The 23,170-nt window shown below is 39.6% G+C and overlaps 1 protein-coding gene and 1 long non-coding RNA gene across 2 annotated transcripts in view; both read right to left on the reverse strand.

Annotated features, from left to right (window-relative positions):
* Positions 1-25: 25 nt before the first annotated feature.
* On the reverse strand, positions 26-18,035 carry LOC128029123 (mitogen-activated protein kinase kinase kinase kinase 5). The gene is made up of 30 exons (XM_052616675.1): positions 17,814-18,035; positions 13,591-13,648; positions 13,430-13,520; positions 13,056-13,120; positions 11,775-11,830; positions 11,648-11,695; positions 11,529-11,571; positions 11,367-11,439; positions 10,858-10,989; positions 9,948-10,010; positions 9,788-9,869; positions 9,583-9,699; positions 8,967-9,048; positions 8,797-8,870; positions 8,560-8,630; positions 8,196-8,265; positions 5,814-5,976; positions 5,610-5,710; positions 5,310-5,351; positions 4,446-4,524; positions 4,295-4,371; positions 4,159-4,219; positions 3,972-4,074; positions 3,468-3,526; positions 3,234-3,337; positions 2,400-2,577; positions 2,179-2,247; positions 1,404-1,493; positions 1,193-1,319; positions 26-705 (listed from the first exon to the last, which is right to left on the reverse strand). Exons 1-30 carry the CDS (start codon positions 17,907-17,909, stop codon positions 585-587), a joined length of 2,595 nt encoding a protein of 864 aa, XP_052472635.1. The 5' UTR covers positions 17,910-18,035; the 3' UTR covers positions 26-584.
* A 1,100-nt stretch (positions 18,036-19,135) lies between these two features.
* The window catches only part of LOC128029124 (uncharacterized), an 8,066-nt gene continuing 4,031 nt past the window's right edge, over positions 19,136-23,170 (reverse strand). The window contains exon 2 of the long non-coding RNA XR_008187301.1: positions 19,136-20,666. This is a non-coding gene — a long non-coding RNA (uncharacterized LOC128029124). The remainder of the gene's footprint in view (positions 20,667-23,170) is intronic.

Here is a 23,170-nt window from a genome sequence, read left to right on the forward strand (position 1 = left end):
TAGCATTTTTAAAATGAGACTCATATTTGTATAACCATCTTGAATAGCTTTTATTTCAGTTTCAGTTACATTCATATCTCCGGGTGACTTCACACAGAACAACTTTATTAATCTACAACAGACGTGCAAATCCTCCTCTCCTCTGAGATATTCAGCAGACCTTTAATGTCCAGTCAGAAGAACAGCAGACAGACAGAAGATCTGACCAGGCGGTGGCGCTGCTCACACACACATCACACACTCAGTCACTCTCTCACACACACACACACTTACTGTAAGGACTGCGCTGTCAGAACATGCTGTGTCTCAGCATTGTATAAAGCGCTCTACAAGTAAAGGTGACTTGACCTGAAACACTCAGACATCTAGAAACACAGGCTTCCTGTCCACATTCTCACCTGCTCTGGATTTCTGTTTCTGAATCTTACTGTGCAGCAAACTAGTTAGAAACTGTACAAGTTATCCTACTTGTAATGGTTCACCGGTGGACTGATCACTGAGAGATCACACACACACACACTGCAGACAGACGTGTCCCGTGTTCTCACACCTGTGCTGACCTCTTTATCAACACCTGGAGGAGTTTAATTAATAACAGAGGTTAGCCGTGTTAGGGACACAGGGGCGGAGTCAACCGTCTCCAGGATGTACAGATTACAGAGTCCTGATTGGTCATCACACGCTCGCTTTTCCATGACAACGATTCTGTTGAAAGGAATCAAACATACCATAATTAAATGAAATTAATTCATGATCTTGCTCCAACAACTCTTAAACAGTGTGTTACTTTCTCTAAACATAACTGTTGGGAAATTTAAGAAAACTGTCTTTGGATGATCAGTGTGTGTGTGTGTGTGAGTGTGAGTGTGAGTGTGTGCGCGTGTGTGTGTGTGTGTGTGTGTGTGTGTATGTGAGTCTGTGTGTGTGTGTGTTTGTGTGTGTGTGAGTGTGAGTGTGAGTGTGTGTGTGTTTGTACGTGTGTGTGTGTACGTGTGTGTGTGTGTGTGTGTGTGTGTTTGTGTGACAGTGTGTGTGTGAGTGTGTGTGTGTGTTTGTGTGTGTGTGAGTGTGAGTGTGTGTGTTTGTACGTGTGTGTGTGTGTGTGTGTGTATGTGGGTCTGTGTGTGTGTGTTTGTGTGACAGTGTGTGTGTGAGTGTGTGTGTGAGTCTGTATGTGAGTGTGTGTGTGTACCTGTCGGACCCCAGCAGCCGGAATGTCTTCTTGTGGTCAGTGATCTCCTGCAGGATCTCTGATGACCCCTGACTTCTCCTCTGCCAGCCGTGTTTCCAGACGGCGATCAGCGTCTCGTCGTGATACACTGAGAACAGAGTTTGTAGGTTGTGATGGAGTTCTTGCTGGTTAAAAACATGCGAGACACACACACACACACACACACACTCACCCACGGCGTCGATGTCTAACTTAAAGCTGACGTCCGTCAGGTGTCTGTGACCTTTAGCCGATCCGTCCAGAGCGACCGTATGAACCGAGTCTGATGACCGACAGAAAAACACCATCATCATCACAGCCATGACATCTTCTGTAGTGTTTGTGTGTAAGGGGGACAATGTGTGTGTGTGTGTGTGTGTGTGTGTGTGTGGAACGTTCCACTGACAGACGTTCTGTAAGAAACTTTCTGTGGCCATTGATGGAATGTTCGGGGGTTGTTTACAATAACTCTGTGTCATGTTCACACCACAGACAATACTTCTGAAACAAGTGTGAAATGGGTTTATATCTGCATTCAGTCCGCAACAAAGAGCACAAAAATACATATATCAATTTCTTTAAAGGGGTCATATGATGATACTGAAAATAATATTTTTTTTGTGTATTTGATGTAATGAAAAGTGTTTATGTTGTTTAAGGTTTAAAAAAAAATTCATCACAGTTTTCCTTCTTTCTTTGACTGAACATCTGTGTGAGTCGTAACTCTCATAAAGAATATCTCGGTGGATTTGAGACTCTAGTCTTTGCAACATTACAGATCTTCTTCTTTATTCACCAAGAGCTTGTAACACTCCAAACAGAAAGGAGAAATTGAAATCACATCGTATGACCCCTTTAAACACATTTTGTATAATAATGAGCCAAGATTGAAAGATCATACACACACACACACACACACACACACACACACACAGTATATATTCCAGACACAGTCACATGATACTCACTGTCCATCAAAACTAGCAGTGTGTCGCTGTCCAGCTGATTCAGCTGAACTCTGTCAGCGCAGCGGTTCTCTGAGAAACACACACAAACACACACACACACAGAGAGAGAGAGAGAGAGATGCGTGAGACATTCTGCAGCGCTGCATGAGTGTGTGTGTGTGTGTGTGTGAGTGTGTGTGTGTGTGTGTGTGTGTGTGTGTGTGTGTGTGTGTATCCATTACCGAGTCCAGTATCAGCGAACCAGGACGTGTTGGAGTTCAGGTCGATGTAGTCCAGCTGGACGGGGTGTGACGGCCCGGATCCTCTGCTCACCCGGATATAAACCTGAGGATATTCCTGATCCGGAGCCACCATCATCTCAAACAGACGCAGCGGGGTCGGCAGAGGGAAGTCAAATTGCTGTGAGACAGAACAGAGTTCATGATGAAACTGATGATCTTATTCATTAAAGACACATTAAACTGATCAAAGGTGACAGTAACAGACTTCTGTTCTTCTGAACTTTCTGTTCATCTGTGAATCCTGAAAAATCAAATGCATCACAGTTTCCACAGAAATATTGAGCAGCACAACTGTGTTCAACACTGATAATAATCAGAAATGTTTGTTGAGCAGTAAATCATCATATTATTCTGATTTCTGAAGATCATGTGACACTGAAGACTGGAGGAATGATGCTGAAAATACAGCGGAGCATCACAGAAATACATTACACTTTAACACAGATTCACACAGAAAACAGATGATTTACATTAGAATAATATTTCACTGTACTTTTCTTTTTTTTTTATCAAATAAATGCCACTTTGTTGAGCAGATGAGACTTCTTTCAAAAACCTTAAATGGTGATGTACGTCACAAAAGTTGATTTTACACAAACATTTTAGTTTACTGTCGACAGAAAGCAAGATCGTTGCGACACACAGAGTGAGACTGAAGTGAGAAACATATTTATAACAGAACAGATATGTGCTGACGTGTGTGTGTGTGTGTGTGTGTGTGTGTGTGTGCGGTGGGCGAGTGATGTGAAAGGTCACACTGTCTGTGTTCCTCACCTTGATCAGCATGAACTTGTGCATGGGCTCGTACCACTGCAGCAGAACCACGCTGGACTCCAGCGCACAGCACAGGAACACACAGCCGTTCTGAGCGTTATGAGCTGCACACACACACAACAGTCGTTCGTTTACAGAGCTGCTGAACATACTTAAACCAGTGTGAATCATTCTGATAACCAGAAGCTTTCTGAAGCTGCTTAAAGTAGAAGTGATGAAGATTTCTGGCCTCACCCACTGAACACGTCCTGCATCCCTTTGTGTCTGGAATCTTTGTGCTGACTGCGGACTTCCTGTTATGAGACGATGAGAGGAGCGAGATTAGACTGAGTGTGTGTGTGTGTGTGTGTGTGAGAGAGAGAGAGAGAAAGTGTGTGTGTCGGTGTGTGTGTGTGTGTGTGTGTGTGTGAGAGAGAGAGAGAGAGACAGAGAAAGTATGTGTGTGTGTGTGTGTGTGTGTGTGTGTGAGAGTGAGAGAGAGAGAGACAGAGAAAGTATGTGTGTGTGTGTGTGTGTGTGTGTGTCTGTTTGCTCTCTTTTGGTTAGCCTTAATTTGGGTCATTAAGTCACAACAAAGTTCCGTTAAGAGTGATGTATATTCTGTGTGTGTGTGTGGTTTCTCAGTTTTCTTGCAGGTGTGGTCAGAATCAAACACACATCGGTAAACGTGTTGCTGCAGAAAGTGTGTGTCATGCTCATAACTCAAATGCATACAATGTAACAGAAGGAGGCGGTTACCGTGGCAACAGCCTGTGTGTCGGCAGGGCAACGATGCGATGCTCTCTGCGCGTCTGTTCGTACAGCTCCTTCAGCGAGTGTGAGTGCAGCTGAGACGACTTCCCTGTTTCACAAAACTCTCATCAGCCCTTCATCACACACACACTTCCCATCATCATCTTCATCATCACACAGGTGTGCTCCTCACCTGAGACGGACATTAACACGCCGCCGATGGTGTACAGCCACACACACTTGCCCGGAAACAGCTGGGAAAGAGCAGAAGTAGATTAAAGGAGAGTGAAAGTGCTGAGGAATGATCTGAAGGTGTGAGGGTCTCTCACCAGCTCCATGGTGGTCTCAGAACTGTTGAGGTTTAGTGTAAAGATCCCTTCATCCGCCCCGAAGATCAGGTGCTGATCTACAGCCAACAGCAGGAATGTTACTGATAGTGTATACTCTGAAAACTGACCGGCAGAAGAGGTCAGACTGTACCTTTAGTGGAGGGATGTTCCCATGAGATGGAGCAGCTGAGCTTCAGAGGACAGCCGTGAAACACCTTCCTGAAGACAATCTGTCAGAGAGAGAGACGTCAGCAAACACTGCTTCTTACTGGAGCATCACGTGATACAAGTCACCATCATGCAATATAATATAATATAATATAATACAATATAATATAATATAATATAATATAATATAATATAATATAATATAATATAATATAATATAATATAATATAATATAATATAATATAATATAATATAATATAATATAATATAATAATATAATATAATATAATATTTCACTTGTCATCTCCTCTCAAATTTAACTTTAACACAGTTTGTGCTTAGGCTTGGAGTTTAAAACAAATCTTCTTTTATAATAAAGAATGCCACCATAATTAATTTTTAAGAAAATAATGAAAAATATTTTATAATTTATTTCAGTTAGTTTCAGTTAGGCAATAATTCACATTTTTAATTTAATTGATTTTTTTTTTCATTAATTAAATTAAATTTAACTTAAGCTAAAAAAAAATAAAAATAAAACTGAGATACAAACTTAATAAAAAAAGCTAATAAAATTACAAAAATACAAAACAATTAAAAAATGTAAATAAATCAAATAATATATAAAATCTTAATATTAAATAATAGTATTACTTACTTACAGTGTTTATAAAGTTTTGTTTTATTTCTTAAAAGTTTACATTATTTCTAATTCCAATAATTATATGCCACTTATATACATTTCTTATTTTATTTTTTCTCAACAATGCAATTTTGTTTCAGTGCAACTTATAATCAGACGCAACTTATTTCTAGAAAGTGTGAAGTAAGTGAGGTCAGAACGTACCGGCGGTTTCTTGACCACTGGACTGACGCACTCGACCGGATCCTGAACGAGAGAGAAACAACACTGTGACCTGACAGCAGAGACACAACTAACCTCACACAACACATCTGACTTCCTGTGAGAGCTCAGAGCATTAACCCACACTTCTTACACAGGTGTGAAGATTAAAACAATCGATAACCCATTTTGCACAGAATCTTCTTTGTGTTTTCATGAAAAGAAGAAGCTCTGGCTGTAATCTCCTGAAGATCTGGTGATCTGATCTGAGATGAAGCAGAACATGAGGACATCAGCACGCACCTGAGGAGCTTGTCTGCGTCTTCTGTCCTTCTTCGGTGGAAGTTCAGGAGGCTGAAGATCTGCTGGAGGTTCAGTGCGGAAGCTGGAGAACGCAGACGGATCTACACACACACACACACACACACACACACACGGGCTGTTATACAGGTGGATCAGGAGAGAACAGTGTGTGTGTGTGTGTGTGTGTGTGTGTGAGATGATAACCTGAGTTGACGCTGCGCACAGATCGTGGTCGGGGCACGGGTCGAGGTCGTGTGTGTGTCCCGCTGGACGTCCTGAATAAAGGTGTAGAGATGCTGATGCCCAGAGCTTTACTGTGATCATCTTCTGCTGCCATACTCTCCTCTGAACTACTGCGCTGCTTCGGCTGAACACACACACACACACATTTTATATTGAAAACATTATACACCTGCACAGGGGCGGATCTAGAAAAATACTGATGGGGTGGCAACATATGGCAGACGTATATATACTGAATTTAGTCACAGTTATCACAGTTTGATGATAAATATATGTGCACACTACAAAAGGACACAGCTATCATTTACAAACTTAATCTCATGCAATCAATGTCTTGCATTTGAAACAGTTATAACAAACATTACAAACATATAAGGAATAAGTGACCATACCCCATAAGCACCACACACTCACTAATGCATACAGTATGCATCAACATGTCATTAAGAGCATTATAAAAGATTCAGTGTTATCAATATGTCAATTTATTATAAGAAACACAAGATTTTAACAGCCATTTCCAGCTGGGGAGACTCAACTGATTTTCTACAGTTTAGTGTTAATCATCATCTAACTCAACCAGTCAAGAGCTACATTTAGCCTTAGATGTTATATGAATATGGTCCTGAAGCATAGCTTTTATTAGCTGACAATAATAATACATAAATAAACATTATAGGTACAAATAGTTTTATCAAATAAAATGGTGAAATCCTCTCATAGCGCGCTGACGTACACATGTGTAACATACATCATGCATCAATATAGTGAAGAGCTGAAAACACCACGCGTGTGTGTGTGTGTGTGTGTGTGTGTGTGTGTGTGTGTGTGTGTGTGTGTGTGTGTGTGTGTGTGTGTGTGTGTGTGTGTGTGTGTGTGTAGTAGAGCACACATTCCCAGAGACGTGTATAACAACACCTTAATGGATTCCCATAAGCAGGATTTATTGTTGTGCCCCCCTTCCTCAAAAAAAAAAAACTAATATAGGGTTGAAAAAATAACTTTAATCAAATAAAAAACGAAATGAATAAATTTTATTATTTACAAATCACAATTGTAGCTCTCGACATTTACCTGTGGCTATAACTTTATTATGACTCTAATTTATTTTATAGTCTCCAACACTCAGAAATCATGCAAAAGGAAACTAAGCAGTTTTACTATGATAAAACCATGGTTTATTTTTGTAAGGGTTGTGATATGCACGTTTTTGTTGAAGAAATTATAAAGCCTGTGTCATCTATAGCTAAATTGATGGCTTAAGTCTGTTTTTATAGCAACAACAACAACAAAAATATTACAGTATATTAACACTTTGTAAATTATTAGAGTTTGGGGATGGCGAATCATTTGAATCAGTTTGGGGATCGCGAATCATTTGAGTCAGTTTGGGAGTTCGGAGCGGGATCGCGAATCATTTGAGTCAGTTCGGGAGTTCAAAGCGGGTTCGCGAATCATTTGAGTCAATTTGGGTATTGCGAATCATTTGAATCAGTTCGGGAGTTCAGAGCGGGATCGCGAACCATTTGAGTCAGTTCGGGAGTTCAAATCGGGTTCGCGAATCATTTGAGTCAGTTTGGGGATCGCAAACCATTTGAATCAGTTCGGGAGTTCGGAGCGGGTTCGTGAATCGAGTCAGTTATGGAGATCGCGAATCATTTGAGTCAGTTTGGGAGTTCGGAGCGGGTTCGTGAATCGAGTCAGTTATGGAGATCGCGAATCATTTGAGTCAGTTTGGGAGTTCGGAGCGGGTTCGTGAATCGAGTCAGTTATGGAGATCGCGAATCATTTGAGTCAGTTTGGGAGTTCGGAGCGGGTTCGTGAATCGAGTCAGTTATGGAGATCGCGAATCATTTGAGTCAGTTTGGGAGTTCGGAGCGGGTTCGTGAATCGAGTCAGTTATGGAGATCGCGAATCATTTGAGTCAGTTCGGGAGTTCGGAGCGGGATCAAGAATCATGAAAGATTTGCGCTCTTAAATTTTCAAATTGGCCATAACCTTTAATTCGTTACTGCCAACTGGGGTGGCAGCAGTGTGTGTGTGAGAGTGGGTGTGTGTGTGTGATAATGATTTACATTGATCTGCAGCTATTAGTCAATCGTTTCAGCCTTTTTATGAATTTATTTTCATCACGAGGACCTAGGTTTATATATATTTCAGGTTTACTATGTTCTCACTCGCCAGAAAAACTCAAACCACATCAGAAGCATGAACAAGAATCAACAGGTTTTTATGTGAAAATATAGTAAAAAACTATTGTCACATTGCAGTAATATTTCCCTCTGGACATGTTTTATTGATCTTCAGGTTTAATCTGTGTACAGATGCAGCGGAGCGACTCACTTTGGGAGGAAGAGGAGGAGGAATGTCGTCATTGAACTTCAGTGTGCTACTAAAGAGAGAAAAGCACACACTCCATCAGATCTTCATCATTCATCAAGACTTTCACCTGTACTGAAGACTACTGAAGATGTACTGTACCTCGCTGGTCTGTGGGAGAGAGCAAGAGGAACGATTAACCACAGATATCATCGATCAATGACATCATACCACAAGTTTGGTTAGTCTTCTTTTAAACGAGCCTTCTGTCTTTATTAATATCTTTCCTGTAGCTCAGACACTAGGTCATGGGTTCGATTCCCATGGAGAGCAAGAACTGATCAGATGCAAAAGCATAAATGTAAATCAGAAGAGCAGAAGAGCTTACATTTCCACGTCGTCATAATCGTCATCCGTGTCCACGCTCTCGTCCCTGTAAGAGTTTATGATGAGAAACGGCTGTATGATGCACAGACGAGTGAATAAACGTGATGTCGGCTCTTACCTCCGTCTGGATGTGATGGGAGGACTCGTCCACTGCCCTCCTGACGTCCGTAACTACACCAATCACATCAACAACAACACATGTCAAGTGACCTAGCTCAGTTTACTCTCAGAAGTTAACCACACAAACACTAACCGTTCCTTCTGGGGACTCTCGTTTACCAGCGACGGGTCTCTGTGTGTAGATCTGTTCCACTGAAACACAGACATCAGGTTTCAAATAATGAAATAATGAGTGAGTATCTGTCATTAACACACACACACACACACACACATGAGAGAGAGTCTTACAGCTGATGTCTGAGTTCGTTCTCTCGGCCCGGTTGTGTCTGTTGATTGAGTGAATTCTTCTGAGTGAATTTGGGACAGTCACCTGAGAAAGAGAGAGAGAGAAGAGAGAGAGAGAGAGAGAGAGAGAGAGAGAGATGAGAGGTGACTTTATGAGTGAGTCATTGAATCGGTTATGAGTGAGTCACTGAATCGGTTATGAGTGAGTCATTGAATCGGTTATGAGTGAGTCATTGAATCGGTTATGAGTGAGTCACTGAATCGGTTATGAGTGAGTCATTGAATCGGTTATGAGTGAGTCATTGAATCATTCATTCAGCAGAGTCATTCATATCACTGATTCATTCAGGAACTAAACAATGGACTGTCTTTATGAGTGAGTCATTGAATTGGTTATTAAACAGAGTCTTTTCAAAACACTGATTCATTCAGGAACTATACAAGGAACTCTCTTTATAAGTTCAAATTGATATCTCTGCCTTTTAACTGCTTCCTTATATAAACAAAAGCACGATTGCTGAGATCTGTATTGAAACTCTAGAGGAGACACTGGGGTCTATGAGAACTTAGTGAGAGATTGAGATTAATTGGTCTCTCAAGTGTGTGTTTGCGTACTTACCTCCAAATCGTCGTCATCCGTGTGTAAACATTCTTTGAGTTTCTCAGGGTGTCTGAGTTTGTCCAGTAGTTCGAGGGTTAACTCTTGTCTCAGAGACGGCTGTGTCACGAACGAATGCTGAAACAAGACGAGACACATGTTAAACACAGCTAAACACATACACACACATACTTATTAACACAACACACACGGCTGGGAAACGTACCGTTAGCATCTTATTAGCGCTGGGTCTCTTCTTTGGGTTTCTGACCAGCATGGACTTCACAAAGTTGTAGAATGTGCTGGACCTGGAGTAAGATCGACAGTCAGTGATCAGTTTGTGTTCAGACTCTGATGCTTTACTAAAGAACACCTCAGTCTCTCACCATTTGGATTTGTCCTTGAGTTTGGGAGGCTGATAACCGCTCTTGGACATGAGGAACAAAACTCTGAGAAACCAGAGAACAAACAGAGGCATGAAGAGTGTGAGGTTTCACTTCAGACAAGTCTTATATTACAAGATTTACATGAGGCTTTATACAGTACAGATTGTTTCAAAGCAGCTTCGAATAGTTCAGACATAAATTAAAATGTGTTCACTCTCAGTTTATCAGAGATCAGGATGAGCTTGTTTCTTCATCAGGTTTGTAGAAATGTAGCACTGCATCAGTGTCTCATCAATGGATGCTCTGCAGTGAATGGGTGCCGTCAGAATGAGAGTCTGATAAAAACATCACAATAATCCACAGCACTCCAGTCCATCAGTGAACATCTGGAGAAGACAAAACCTGAAACACATCCAGCATTAAGATGATTTTAACTCAAACACATAGAGTCTATAATCCAGAATAACACTTCCTCCAGTGAAAAAGTGTTCTGGTCTGAATCAGGAGAGAAATCTGCACAGATCAAGCAGCGTTTAAACAGATCTAAACAACAGCAGAACACGTCTTCACTGGAGGAAGTGTTATTATGGATTATAGACTCTATGTATTTGAGTTAAAATCATCTTAATGCTGGATGTGTTTCAGGTTTTGTCTTCTCCAGATGTTCACTGATGGACTGTGGATTATTGTGATGTTTTTATCAGACTCTCATACTGACGGCACCCATTCACTGCAGAGCATCCATTGATGAGACACTGATGCAGTGCTACATTTCTACAAACCTGATGAAGAAACAAACTCATCCTGATCTCAGATGAACTGAGAGTGAACACATTTTCAGATCATTCTCATGTTTGCACGAACTATTCATTAAATCAGTTTGAGGTTGATTGAGTTCAGTGGTGTGTACCTGAGAGGATGGACATCGAAGAGAGGCGGCTGTAGTTCTGCGAGCTCAATCGCTGTGATTCCCACTGACCAGATGTCACACAGCTCATTATATCCACCCTTAATCTCGACCGCGGCCACCTCTGGAGCCATCCTGAGGACAAACACATGCTCACGATGACCACAGCCACCAGATCGGTGTTCACAGGTCAGCATCAGTCCATCACGAAGCCAAATATGACAGCAAACTGAATTGTATGTATGCATTCGGCAGATTCTTTCATCCAAAGTGCCTTACATTGCATACAATTTTTTAGCTTTCTTGAACTCAATATAATAATAATAATGTTAATAATGTTATGACAATGTTTGCAAAACGACAAGAGAACAGAGAACATTTAGAGTTATTAATCAGAAATAACATTTTCATAACATAACGGGAACGTAAGAAGAACGTTCTGAGAATATCGTGTCAGCTACAGTCAGAAGTCTCTAAAATGATCCAGAAACTGATCAGGAGGTTGATCTCACCAGTACGGCGTCCCAATGAACGACATTCGACGGGCAAACGTGGCTGTGATTTGTGCTGAGATGCCAAAGTCGGCTGGAAACAGAGAGAAAGAGACGGAGGAGTGTCAGCCACACACACACACACACACACACACACAGATGGTTTTCAGTCTCTCTACGAACCCAGTTTCACTTCTCCGTGATCATTCAGAAGAATATTTGCACCCTGGAAAACACAAACTCTGAGTGAGCGACTGAAACAGCGCTGACGGAGACGACTGAAGTGTGTGAAGAGACTTTACCTTGATGTCCCGGTGGATCTTCTTCTGTCCGTGAAGATAATCGAGACCCTGACAGAGAGAGACACGTCTCTTAAAACAAGTGTGTTGTGTTGTAACTGTGTGTATGTGAACATGAAGAGTGTGTCACCTGCAGCATCTCTCGACAGACGTAAGCGATCTGCTGCTCGGACAGAGGACCGGTCACTAACACACAGACACAGATGATGATGATCAGACAGGTCAAGCTCTCCTCATGTGTTTCAGTCAACAGGGATCGGGAACGTAATCAGATTACTTTCCTCAAGGAACTAGTCAAGTGATGCTTTACTCTTAAAGTTTACAATCAAACATCAGAGTCAGTTTGTGTCTCTGTGTTCTCGTGTTTTGACTGACAGCTCCTGTCCTTCAGCCTGAAGAGCATTCATTTACTTTTGGTGACTTTACATTTGGCAAAAATATAACTTTAGTGTTTCTTGTGATTAAGAAGCAAATAAACAAGACCAGTCAAGGGGACACAAAGTAACACAAAAGCAATGTAACACAACCGGAGTCAGTTTCTCCAACACTGTTAGTGAAGAAGAAACTCTAAAACCACAGCCTTAAAACACACACACACACACACACACACACACGAACACACACACACACGAACACACACATGCACTAGAACACACACACACACACACGCACTCGAACACACACACACGCACTCGAACACACACACACACGCACTCGAACACACACACACACACACACACATGCACTAGAACACACACATACACACACACACACGCACTCGAACACACACACACACTCGAACACACACACACACCCACACACGCACTCAAACACACACTGGAAGACACACAGACACACACACACACTCGAACACACACACACACACGCACTCAAACACACTGGAAGACACACACACACACACTCGAACACACACACACACTCGAACACATACACACACACGCACTCAAACACACACACTCAAACACACACACTCGCACTCAAACAAACACACGCGCACTCAAACACACACGCACACACACACACACAATATCAGACAGTGTGTTGAGCTAGAATCATGTGTGTTATTGAATTATTGATTATGATTCCAAATAGCAGATAAATACAAGCGTAGACAGAAAGGCTTCTGAGTTTTAAAAGAAACAGTGTAAAAATGTAATTTAAAAAAAATATTAAAACTAATAAAAGTTAGATTAAGATACATAAAAATATACACAGTAGAATGAGAAAAATCTAAAGAGATCAAAATAAATATTAGAATAGAATAATACACAGATTGTTTGGATGCTGATTGAATTCATGTAAATAAGAGAAGATTGATTATAATAAACTGATGTGACACACGACGCTCATGAATAACTCATCAGTGTGAGAGACGACAGGCTGTGTTTACCGTGGTAAATGTCCTGTAGAGATCCTCCACCGCAGTACTCCATACAGATCCACAGCTTATTCATCCTGCAGCACACACACACACACACTCGTATTCACATGCATTCATCTGCTCTCTGTGAGTTTCTCAGGAGTCAGTGTTTTTCTAGATATGAGACTCATCTGAGTTTGATTCTGATGATTTTCCAGTTTATGAGACCGAACTGAAGAGTAATCTGAAGACCGTGAACTACATGAGCAGCAGATCCCCCTCAGTGTTTCAGTCAAAGAACGATTTGGGTTTGTGATTTCCCAGCATGCATCAGATATGATGAGGTTACTGCAGGTGCATTATAGTTTGGCTGACTGATTGTTTGTGTACTGGTGCTCTCTGACCTGATGTAGCTGCCGTGATAGGCCACGATGTTTCTGTGTGTGCAGCTCTTCACCATCACGATCTCTTGCTGGATGACAGAGAAATCATCCTCTGAAAGACAGACGGACGGTGAGCAGCGCTCCATCTACACACAGCTCAGTATGTCAGGCTCAGACCTTACCCGGCTCCATCTTGATGATTTTAATGGCTGCCAACTCTCCGTTCTGTTTACTGCGAGCCTGAAAACACACACAGACGTCCTCACCATGCTTTACTGAATCACACAATCATACAATCCTCTCAGTCAAACTGGACACACTGACAGTTCACACTGACTCATGATTTCAGCTTTCTTGATGAGGTTAACCTCAAATTACACAAAAACTGTCAAAGAGTGCACAAAATATATCTGTGAGATAGTACTATATATGATCTTATTTCATAAAACATGATATTTCTGAAGAAAATTGTTAGAAAATATATATATATAATTCTCTTCAAGGGACATGAAATGCACCCTAAATCATATACGTATCCATAATACTTCTCTGTATAGTTATTGTACATATTGTAGACCTTGTATATTGCACTTCTCGTTGCCTTGTACCTTACATGTGCAGTGACAATAAAGTTGATCTAATCTAATCTAATACAAAAAATATACACAAAATTTCCAGGAACAAAAGGTGTGAGAAACACTAAAACGTCTTGTCCTCGTCACCAAAATAAACTCCACAGTCCACAGCTTCTGCATTTTCACACCAAACACGAGCAGAGGAGCGTAGTGAACGCTTGTAAACACACGCCTGACTCGAAGAGTGGAAAGATGATCAGAGATGCGCTCCTGACACACACACACACACACACACACACACACACGAATCCTTCATCATTCAGTGAAGCTGCTTCACATGTGATTCCTTCCAAGCATCAGACGTCGCTCTGAACACGCTCTCGTCTTCTCTGAGGTCTGAGAGTGTTTCTGGATGTGGTTTGAAGATGTATTTGTGCTGTTCGACTGCAGACAGACAGACTGAGGTGCGCAGGACAAATGCAGGAGTCTGTTCAGATTCTGCTGCTGATAAACCGTTCACAGATAACTATCATCAGCTCTCACTTCTGCATTTCTCCTCTGAGAACAACACCTGGCACAAGAACACACTCCTGACACACAGCTGTCTTTATATTGTGTGTGTGTGTGTGTCAACAAATGACCTTTAGAGTGTGTATTCATATAGTGTGTGTCCCAGTGTGGGCGGGTCAGAAGCCTGTACGGGGGCGGGGCTGTGGAAGAGCTCCGCCCCTTCCTGTCCTCACAGAAACACTGATCTCACACTTTATCGCATGCGTGTGTGTTCAGACTGAAAGATAACAGATGAATGTGGAGGTTTCTGCTGTAGAACGAGCTCGTCCGGTTCTCTGAAGCCATGTGAACGCCGTTAAACTTCTGTGGGTCACTAACAAATCTGCAGATTTCATCAATCCTGATGTAAAGAGTGACGCTTTTGAAAACACATTCACAGACTCACATTCTTGACCAGCTTGAGATTAAACGTTGTTAGGTATAGAATGTAAAATATGTCAAGCATTCAATGTACACACTTTAGAGGAGACAGATGTTTTAAAGATGAACTAGACACAATAGGAGCGTTGTTATCTGATGAGTAAATGATAGTAGTTAAAATGCTGTTTAACAGAACACATTAAGAATGAATAAGTCACGTGTAGGATCAATAGATCAGGCTGAATCTAATGTACTTGAACATGTTGCTTTACACACAGTGAAAGTGAGTAAGTTGTGCTTCAGCTCCAGTAGTGTCACAGAATCATCAGAGCAGTCGTTCATATCACTACTGCACTCTATTTTAGGAATTATTCTGTCACATTTCAGTTGTCAGCGAACTACTATTTTAAGTCAATTTTTTCCCCTCCAGAACTGTTTTACCAGGTTCACCTTTAGTAATCTCAAACATCGTGTTGAAGCGTGTGAAAGCTCATATAACATCATCAGACGTGAGTGTGAGGCATATCAGACTTTAATAATCCATCTAGCACAGGCCAAAAATACAATCAAAAAGATTTTAAAAATGGATTTCAAAATATACAAAAATATTTTGGCTCAAATATATTTTATATTTTATGTAAATATATTTTCTACCAATGTGGGTTTTTTTTGCCATTTTTTGTGCATTCAAAAAAAAAAAAATATATATATATATATATATATATATTTTTTTTTTTTTTTCTTTAAATAGCATTTCAACAATTATTCTGCCTCCATAGGAAACTATATTCACATGTCTCAGTTAATAAAAAAAACTCTGTATTTGTTGTCTATAATATGTGTGAACACGTTTATAAAATTTTATTAAACACCTAATAATAAATATGTTTTTGATCTCCTGTAGCCTTTTCCCTGAAATACATTTTAAAATATATTTTGGTATATGAAAGTTGAATCTAAATAATTAAAAAAAATTAATTTCATAAATATATTTAATTTAACTTAACTGTTTACGATGTGTATTTTGGGTATAAAAGTTAACTCGGCCTGTATGTAAAAGATCAGCGTGAACATTCTGCTATACGTCTTCTTTGTGCTGGAGAGGGTTTTTGAGGTAGTCATCTTGTATTGTGCTTTAGTTGGTCAGTCAGAGAGACTGATGCTGATGCGCATGTCTGCGGCTCTGAGAGGAAGACAAGCCTCATTTGCATACTGCAGACTCTCCACTGCCAAACACATGAAGGTGAAGCATGAGACACACTCATGTTCAGTCTCTACAACGCCACAGACGCTGCAGGTAGAGTTGGTCTTCATCTCGGTCCATGTGTTCTCACACTGAAGTGTTTTATCAGCTCTACAGGTGAAACATTGACACACACAAGTGTTGAGAGGAAAGAGGAAGCAGCAGTACGCTGCATTCACAACCACACACTCCTCTACACACTCCGAGCTTTACAGTAAATCAGCCTGAACCTGATGGAGAGTGAGCTCCGTCACCTCTGATTCTGAGAAGGACTCTGAGCTGGATCAGTGAGACACCGCAGCTCTCTAATGATTCGTCAGCGACCTCAGATCTGAACCGTTCAGTCTCGATGTGAGCTCACAGGCCCGAGACATTACACCGGATGTGCCGCTTTGACCCGTGAACACACACACTTATCTGTCTTGATGGGAACACAGCATAAGCTTTTGAAAAACTGTGTCAGATTTTTTTTATACATAGTTATAAATACTATAACTATTGCCCACACACTAACCTCTTACAAAAACACTTCAGTTACTTTATTTTAGACTCATTTTACAAATGAGGACATCCTAAAAAAGGAGTTTTTTGGATGTTTTGTCAGATTTAACTTACTTCGGAGAACAAATTTGTCCCCAGAATATGTTTAGCTAGAAACACACACATTTACACACCTCTCTAAAAACTGTTTTTATCAAGTGATAAATGCTACAGCCCAACCTTCACAGAAAATGTCTGTATTTTTGTAGATGTATTAATGTGACAAATGCAATGAAAGAAACATGCATTTGAAAAAAAGTTTAGACATTTTTCCCTAATGTATATATATATATATGTATGCAAAAATGATGTCCCTTTTCTGTATTATTGTCTTGTTTTCTATAGTTCAAATATCTAAATATCAAAATGCATTTACCCAAGATACAGATTGACAACATTTAAGTCTTGTTTTCTTTAAAATTAAATACAATTGTACTTAAGTACAAAAAAGTTTCACTCACTCAAGTTAGGCCATTTTCTTGTTCTTGTTTTAAGCAAAAACTTTTGTTTCTCGAAGTAAATGTATCATGATTTTAGAATTTGTATATATTTGTACTTGGAAATAAGACATGAATACTAAACAATCAAATCATTTTTTTGTAGTCTACGAACACATCAATTTAAATAACTCTCTAAATGGGGACTTCGGTTCTTTTATATACTGGTTTAACGTCCCCGAAAGGAGGGTTTCAAAAAGTTTTGTCTGGTTTTGCTCACTTCTGGGTACATATTTGTTCCCACAATATGGTTAAGCAGGCACACACACACACACACACACACACACACACACACACACACACCTCTGAGTCAGTGTGAAAAAAGATGCATACATTTATAGGCAGAGGATCAGTACAGCCTTCAAAATGAAAGACAGGCAGACAGGAAACAAACGAAATGTGTATGATTAACAGGTTGAGTGTTTCTGTTCCATTTGTGGTTCATATCACACGAAAGAGTGGAATTACCAGAAACAGCACAAAACTATTTAAATACAGCAGTTGAACTGAGATGCATAACTTTTGCTCTAAACACCAACAAACACATCAGCAAAGACCTGAAACACACACACACACAAACCCCTGTCTTTAAAAGCTGTGAATCAGTCTGAGAAAGGTACCTTATAAACTTCTCCATACGTTCCTCCACCGACCCGCAGCAGAATCTCAAAGTCATCCTGAGGGTTTCGTGTGGAGATCTCCAGGACGTCCATCATTAGATAAACACACACAGCGGCGCACAGATCATGTGTGTGTGTTTGTGTGCATGTGTGTGTGTGTTCACTGCTGCAGGAAAACTGACACACACTCCGTCACACTCTAGAATGCACAACCTCTTCCTCTAACATACCTCATTTACATCTCGCTTTATTTCCTGTTTAGGGTGTGTGTGTGAGAGAGAAAGAGAGAGAGAGAGATAGAGTCTGAGAACATTAAACCCAAGTGTGAAAGTATCTCAGTTTAGACTGTTGTGTGTTGGTTGAGAATCCAACAACATAGAGAGAGAAAAAAGAATGAAACAGAGGAGACAGACAGGTGTGTGTGTGTGTGTGGAGCACGCTCAGGGCTGCAGTGCATCAGTGTGTGTCGTCTGTGCAGCCTGACTGTACTTCCTGTACAATAATGCAGCAGAACACAGAAACTCCTGACGCTCATGAAGATGAAGATCTTTGAACTCCTGAAACTCTCTCGTCTGCTGCAGGAGGGAACCAAGCTTCAGCTGCTTCACTGGAGCTTCTGGACTCAGCCAGTAACCTTGTGTCCACCTCTGTGATATCTGTGGGAATCCTCTAACAGCAACAGTTTGATCAGATATTAAAGATGTGCAGCTGCATCTGATTGTGAAGATCAGAAAGAGCAGAACAGAGATGACCAGCAGGAGGCAGTGCAGGATACGAACACACTGTTTGCATAGTGTTTATTATTATTTCTTGCAAGAAAATACTATTGCAGTCTTTCAGTATTTCATGTTTAATTCAATGTGTGACTTGCTGTTTCTTTGTAATAATTTCTAACATTTTCTTCTGCTTCCTTTTTTTCTTTTCTTTTTTTTTTTATTGATTGTTTTTTTTTTTGGTTTTGGATGAAGTCCTGTTTGAGACTAGTGTAGAGACAAAATACCAAAAAACATTTAAGTATTTGTTTTATTGCACTTTATATATTTGCATCTGTAGATTTAATTTGCAATATTTGTCTTTAAGAGTTTGTTTCTCCACTTCAGCAGCACTTACACCAAAACGTAGAGTTTTATTCCTATTTATATTCTGAAGGTTTTTACTGAGGAGTTTGTTCATATGTCATTCACACTTATAAATGTGACTTATACAACATTTTATTCTTAAAAACGATGTAAAAACAAAAACAAAACAAACAAAATAAATAAATAAATAACATTAAAACTCCCACAGAGATACCAAGAGGAAAAAAATCAGTAGCCATGAAAGAAGTTTTGATTTTTTTAATAATTAACAAATACATATCAGCGAATTTGAAAAACAAGCAAAAACTATTAATGTCGCAGACTTGCTGTCTCAACTCAAATTGCATAACTGAATTGTACATTAGACGTCATTCTCGGCTGAGAATCAAGCAGAACCCCACTGAGATGCACAAATTCTGCTCCATGTTTAGATCCAGTGGATTTCTCAGTTCATTTAAGTCACAGGTTGTTTGGAGTTCAGAGAAGCGTAAAGCGGGTTACAGTGGACAGATAAAGTCTCAGATTTATTCTGACAGTGATGTGTCTATTATAAACCATCACGTCTCTACTTGAGCTCCAGGTTCAGTTGTGTTCTGATTCGATGCACAGAGACAGAGAGCCAGGTCTACATATAAAATACATTTACTGATCAATATATAATCAGTAAACACATCAAATATAAACTTTCATATTAAATTTTTAACTTAATTAAAAAAAATGTCTTAACTTCATCTGTTTGCATGTCTAAAATTTCATTTACAATATATATCTTTACACAGATATATATCTCCACTTCAGCAACACTTACACAAACCAAAACTTAGAGATTCATTCATATCTATATACTGAAGGTTTTTACTGAAGGGTTTGTTCATATATCATTCACACTGATTTATACAACATTTTATTCCTAAAAACATGCCGAAAATGCTAATTTTTAAAGACTTTGGGTTTGTTTCTCCACTTCAGCAGCGCTTACATGCACCAAAATTTAGGATTATATTCATATCTATATTATGGAGGTTTTTACTGAAGGGTTTGTTCATATATCTTTCAAACTCATTTATACAACATTTTATTCATAAAAACATGCTGAAAATGCTAATTTTTAAACGATGTGAGTTTATTTCTCCACTTTAGCAGCACTTACATGCACCAAAATTTAGGATTATATTCTAATCTATATTCTGAAGGTTTTTACTGAAGGATTTGTTCATATATCATTCACACTGATTTACAGAACCTTTTATTCCAAAAAACATTGTGAACATGGTACTTGTTTTCTTTCTGTTGACAGTATTTACTGATTTAAGGAGTGATAAAAAGATAAATAAAAAATAGCTTTTGTGAAAAGAAAAAAAATATATATATACATATAATATATATAAACTGTAATATGTATAGAAAATCAAGCAATATTTTTTCACCTGCCCTTATCCGGTGTTCATATTCATATTTAAGAAAATGTATGCATAAGTACTTGAAAACTATATAGTCTTGTTTGTACACATAAAATCTCAGAAAACTTGTAATAATAAAATATGTGCAGTTCTTAATATCATAAATCAACTGGGGAAGAATGATGATGTGTATTATTAAATTTTTTACCCTGTTTAACTGGAGTGTCTTGCCTTGAAGGGGAGAGTTGTACTGTTTTATGAGATGTGTATGTGATGTATAATTGGAGAAATACCCTAAAAATATCCTTGAATCAAATACTAGAAGCGCCTGGGAGCATTGAAGAAGAAACGTCTAGAATCCAGTGTGAGGAACCCTGAAACACAAAGGAACAGCACATCAAACATGCCATGATGGTCTAAAGAAGACATATAACAGCTTCAGAAATATCTCTTTACTTCAGGCACACTTACATACCAAATCATGTGTCACTAATTGTGAGTAAAAACACTTTATAATAACACTAAAAACTGGTGTAGAAACATTTTTTTTAATTCATTCAGAAATTGCAAGTAAATTTCAGAAAGAAACGACAAGCAAAGCATTAAATTCAAACCCATTTCAAAGTAGAAAGACAGAAATAGCATCTTCTTGTAAAATGTAAATTCAGTAATCTTGGTTTACAGTAGTTTTACAGTGCATAACATTTAACAGACAGAAGTTTTGTTTAGTGTTGCTAGTTAACGTGATTCTCTGAACTGGAGCAGAACTGACTTCATACATTCACTAAAAATCACCCAAACACCAGTGGATTCAAATATATCATGAGTTCAGACTTAATGAAGGAAAGTGGTATAAGAGAAAAGATCGGGCAGATACAGACACTTGATCTGTTTCATCACATTCACACAAATTTAAGTGACTGAACAGATACTGATAAATCTAATCAGTTCTTGTTTTTATTATGTTGTTTGATAGATAATATCAGATTCTGTAGCGATTTAGAAACACTTCATTAAAGTCTCCACAACATCTCATCTGTGTCTCTCTGTACCAGGCTGTGCTGGTTCAGCTTGTGTGTGTGTGTGTGTGTGTGTGTGTTTGTGTGTGTGTGTGTGTGTGTGTGTGTGTGTGTGAGTGAGTGAGTGAGTGAGTGAGTTATTGAGGGTGACAGCGGGTCCGTGTATTAGCGTTCATGCATCAGTCCTGCAGCCTGTTTTAGCCTCTCTAATCTGGATTTACCATCAGCAGTGTGTCAGCACACACACACACACACACACACACACACACACACACACACACACACACACACATGACCCCTCACACACTACAGACGTACCTGACCATTCACCTATCTGTCTGTCTTTCTATCTGTTTGTGTGTTTGTGTGTGTGTGTGTGTGTGTGTGTGTGTATGTGTGTGTGCGTGTGTGTGTGTGTGTGTGTATCATTGTACATCATTGTGGAACTCTAGAGTTCATTTCATTTTAGTTTTGTGTTTGTAGTTAATATGATCTCATATAAAAACAATAGAAGTCTAGACGTTTATGATATGTGATCATTTAGGCAATAACATATATATATATGTGTGTGTGTGTGTGTGTGTGTGTGTGTGTTGTCCAGGAACAGGCTGGTAAGAATCTGAACTGCAGTATTTGCTAATTAGAGACATTCCTCAGGATTACAGCACCAATTAAGAATCAGAGAACCATTGTGAGGCTGTGTGTGTGTGTGTGTGTGTGTGTGTGTGTGTGTGTGTGGTCAGGAGTTCAAATCAGTCCAGCACCTTGTGTGACCATGAAACAAACATTCGGACCAGTTTGAGCATCATAACATTCAAAGACAACTGTAGAAAATGAGAGAATGTCTCCAAAACCCTTTGAGATTAGAGCTACTGTACAGTAACTGCAGCTACAACAGACACCTGTTTTACTGTAATGCTCTAGAAACATTACATTTTTCCCATTTCAAAATAAATTCTGTTCTTTTGAACTTTCTGTTCATCTGTGCATCACAGTTTCCACAGAAATATTGAGCAGCACAACTGTGTTCAACACTGATAATAATCAGAAATGTTTCTTGAGCAGTAAATCATCATATTATTCTGATTTCTGAAGATCATGTGACACTGAAGACTGGAGGAATGATGCTGAAAATACAGCGCAGCATCACAGAAATACATTACACTTTAACAGAGATATATTATAGAAAATAGCATTTATGAATTATATAATGCGTAAAAAACATTTGCACTGTCTATCAATACCAAAAATAATGAAATTATGTAATAAAAAGACATTAAAGAGTAATTGTAAATCAATGGTCTGTTTGTGATATTAGGAGAGTCACAAGAGGCCCGGAGCCGAAACAGAGGTTCAGGTGGCTACAGAAATGTGAAGTTGTGTTATAAAGTCCTGAAACACAGCAGATAAACCTCAGTGTGTGTGTGTGTGTGTGTGTGGCACGTGCAGCATGGAGGTGGATTAGTGCTACTGTTCCACTTGCTGCATTACTGCCGTTCTCTCCATTAGCCGATGCCATCTGGACACAAACACACACACACGCGTCCCTCTATTACCACTGTACCACCACCTGACCCCTGACCCCATCAGCACCAGCTCTCACACACACACAGACACACGCACAATATACCCAAGCACAAACAGAATGTGTTGTGCGCTCATGCATGAAGGCTTATGCTGGGACACATGGCTCAAGTGTGTGTGTGTGTGTGTGTGTGTGTGTGTGAGACGTGTGCACAATTAACACAATCGAACCTGAGCTTATTAATCATTCCGTGTGAATGGGCTTAAAACACACACACACAGACACACACACACACAGAACAACACTTTTTTGTTCGCATTTACCTCACTTCCTG

This window comes from Carassius gibelio, chromosome A15 (genome assembly GCF_023724105.1).
Source record: "Carassius gibelio isolate Cgi1373 ecotype wild population from Czech Republic chromosome A15, carGib1.2-hapl.c, whole genome shotgun sequence".
In the NCBI taxonomy this organism is placed as follows: domain Eukaryota; kingdom Metazoa; phylum Chordata; class Actinopteri; order Cypriniformes; family Cyprinidae; genus Carassius; species Carassius gibelio.

Bases quoted from the DNA above. Each gene is read 5' to 3' on its own strand.
- LOC128029123 (XM_052616675.1), bottom strand. From the start codon at position 17,909: ATGATGGACGTCCTGGAGATCTCCACACGAAACCCTCAGGATGACTTT. The intron at 8,871-8,966 runs GTAAGACTCTCT...TCTGTGTTTCAG, and splicing joins AACGAACTCAGACATCAGCT to TGGAACAGATCTACACACAG. The intron at 3,338-3,467 runs GTGAGGCCAGAA...GTGTGTGTGCAG, and splicing joins ATGCAGGACGTGTTCAGTGG to CTCATAACGCTCAGAACGGC.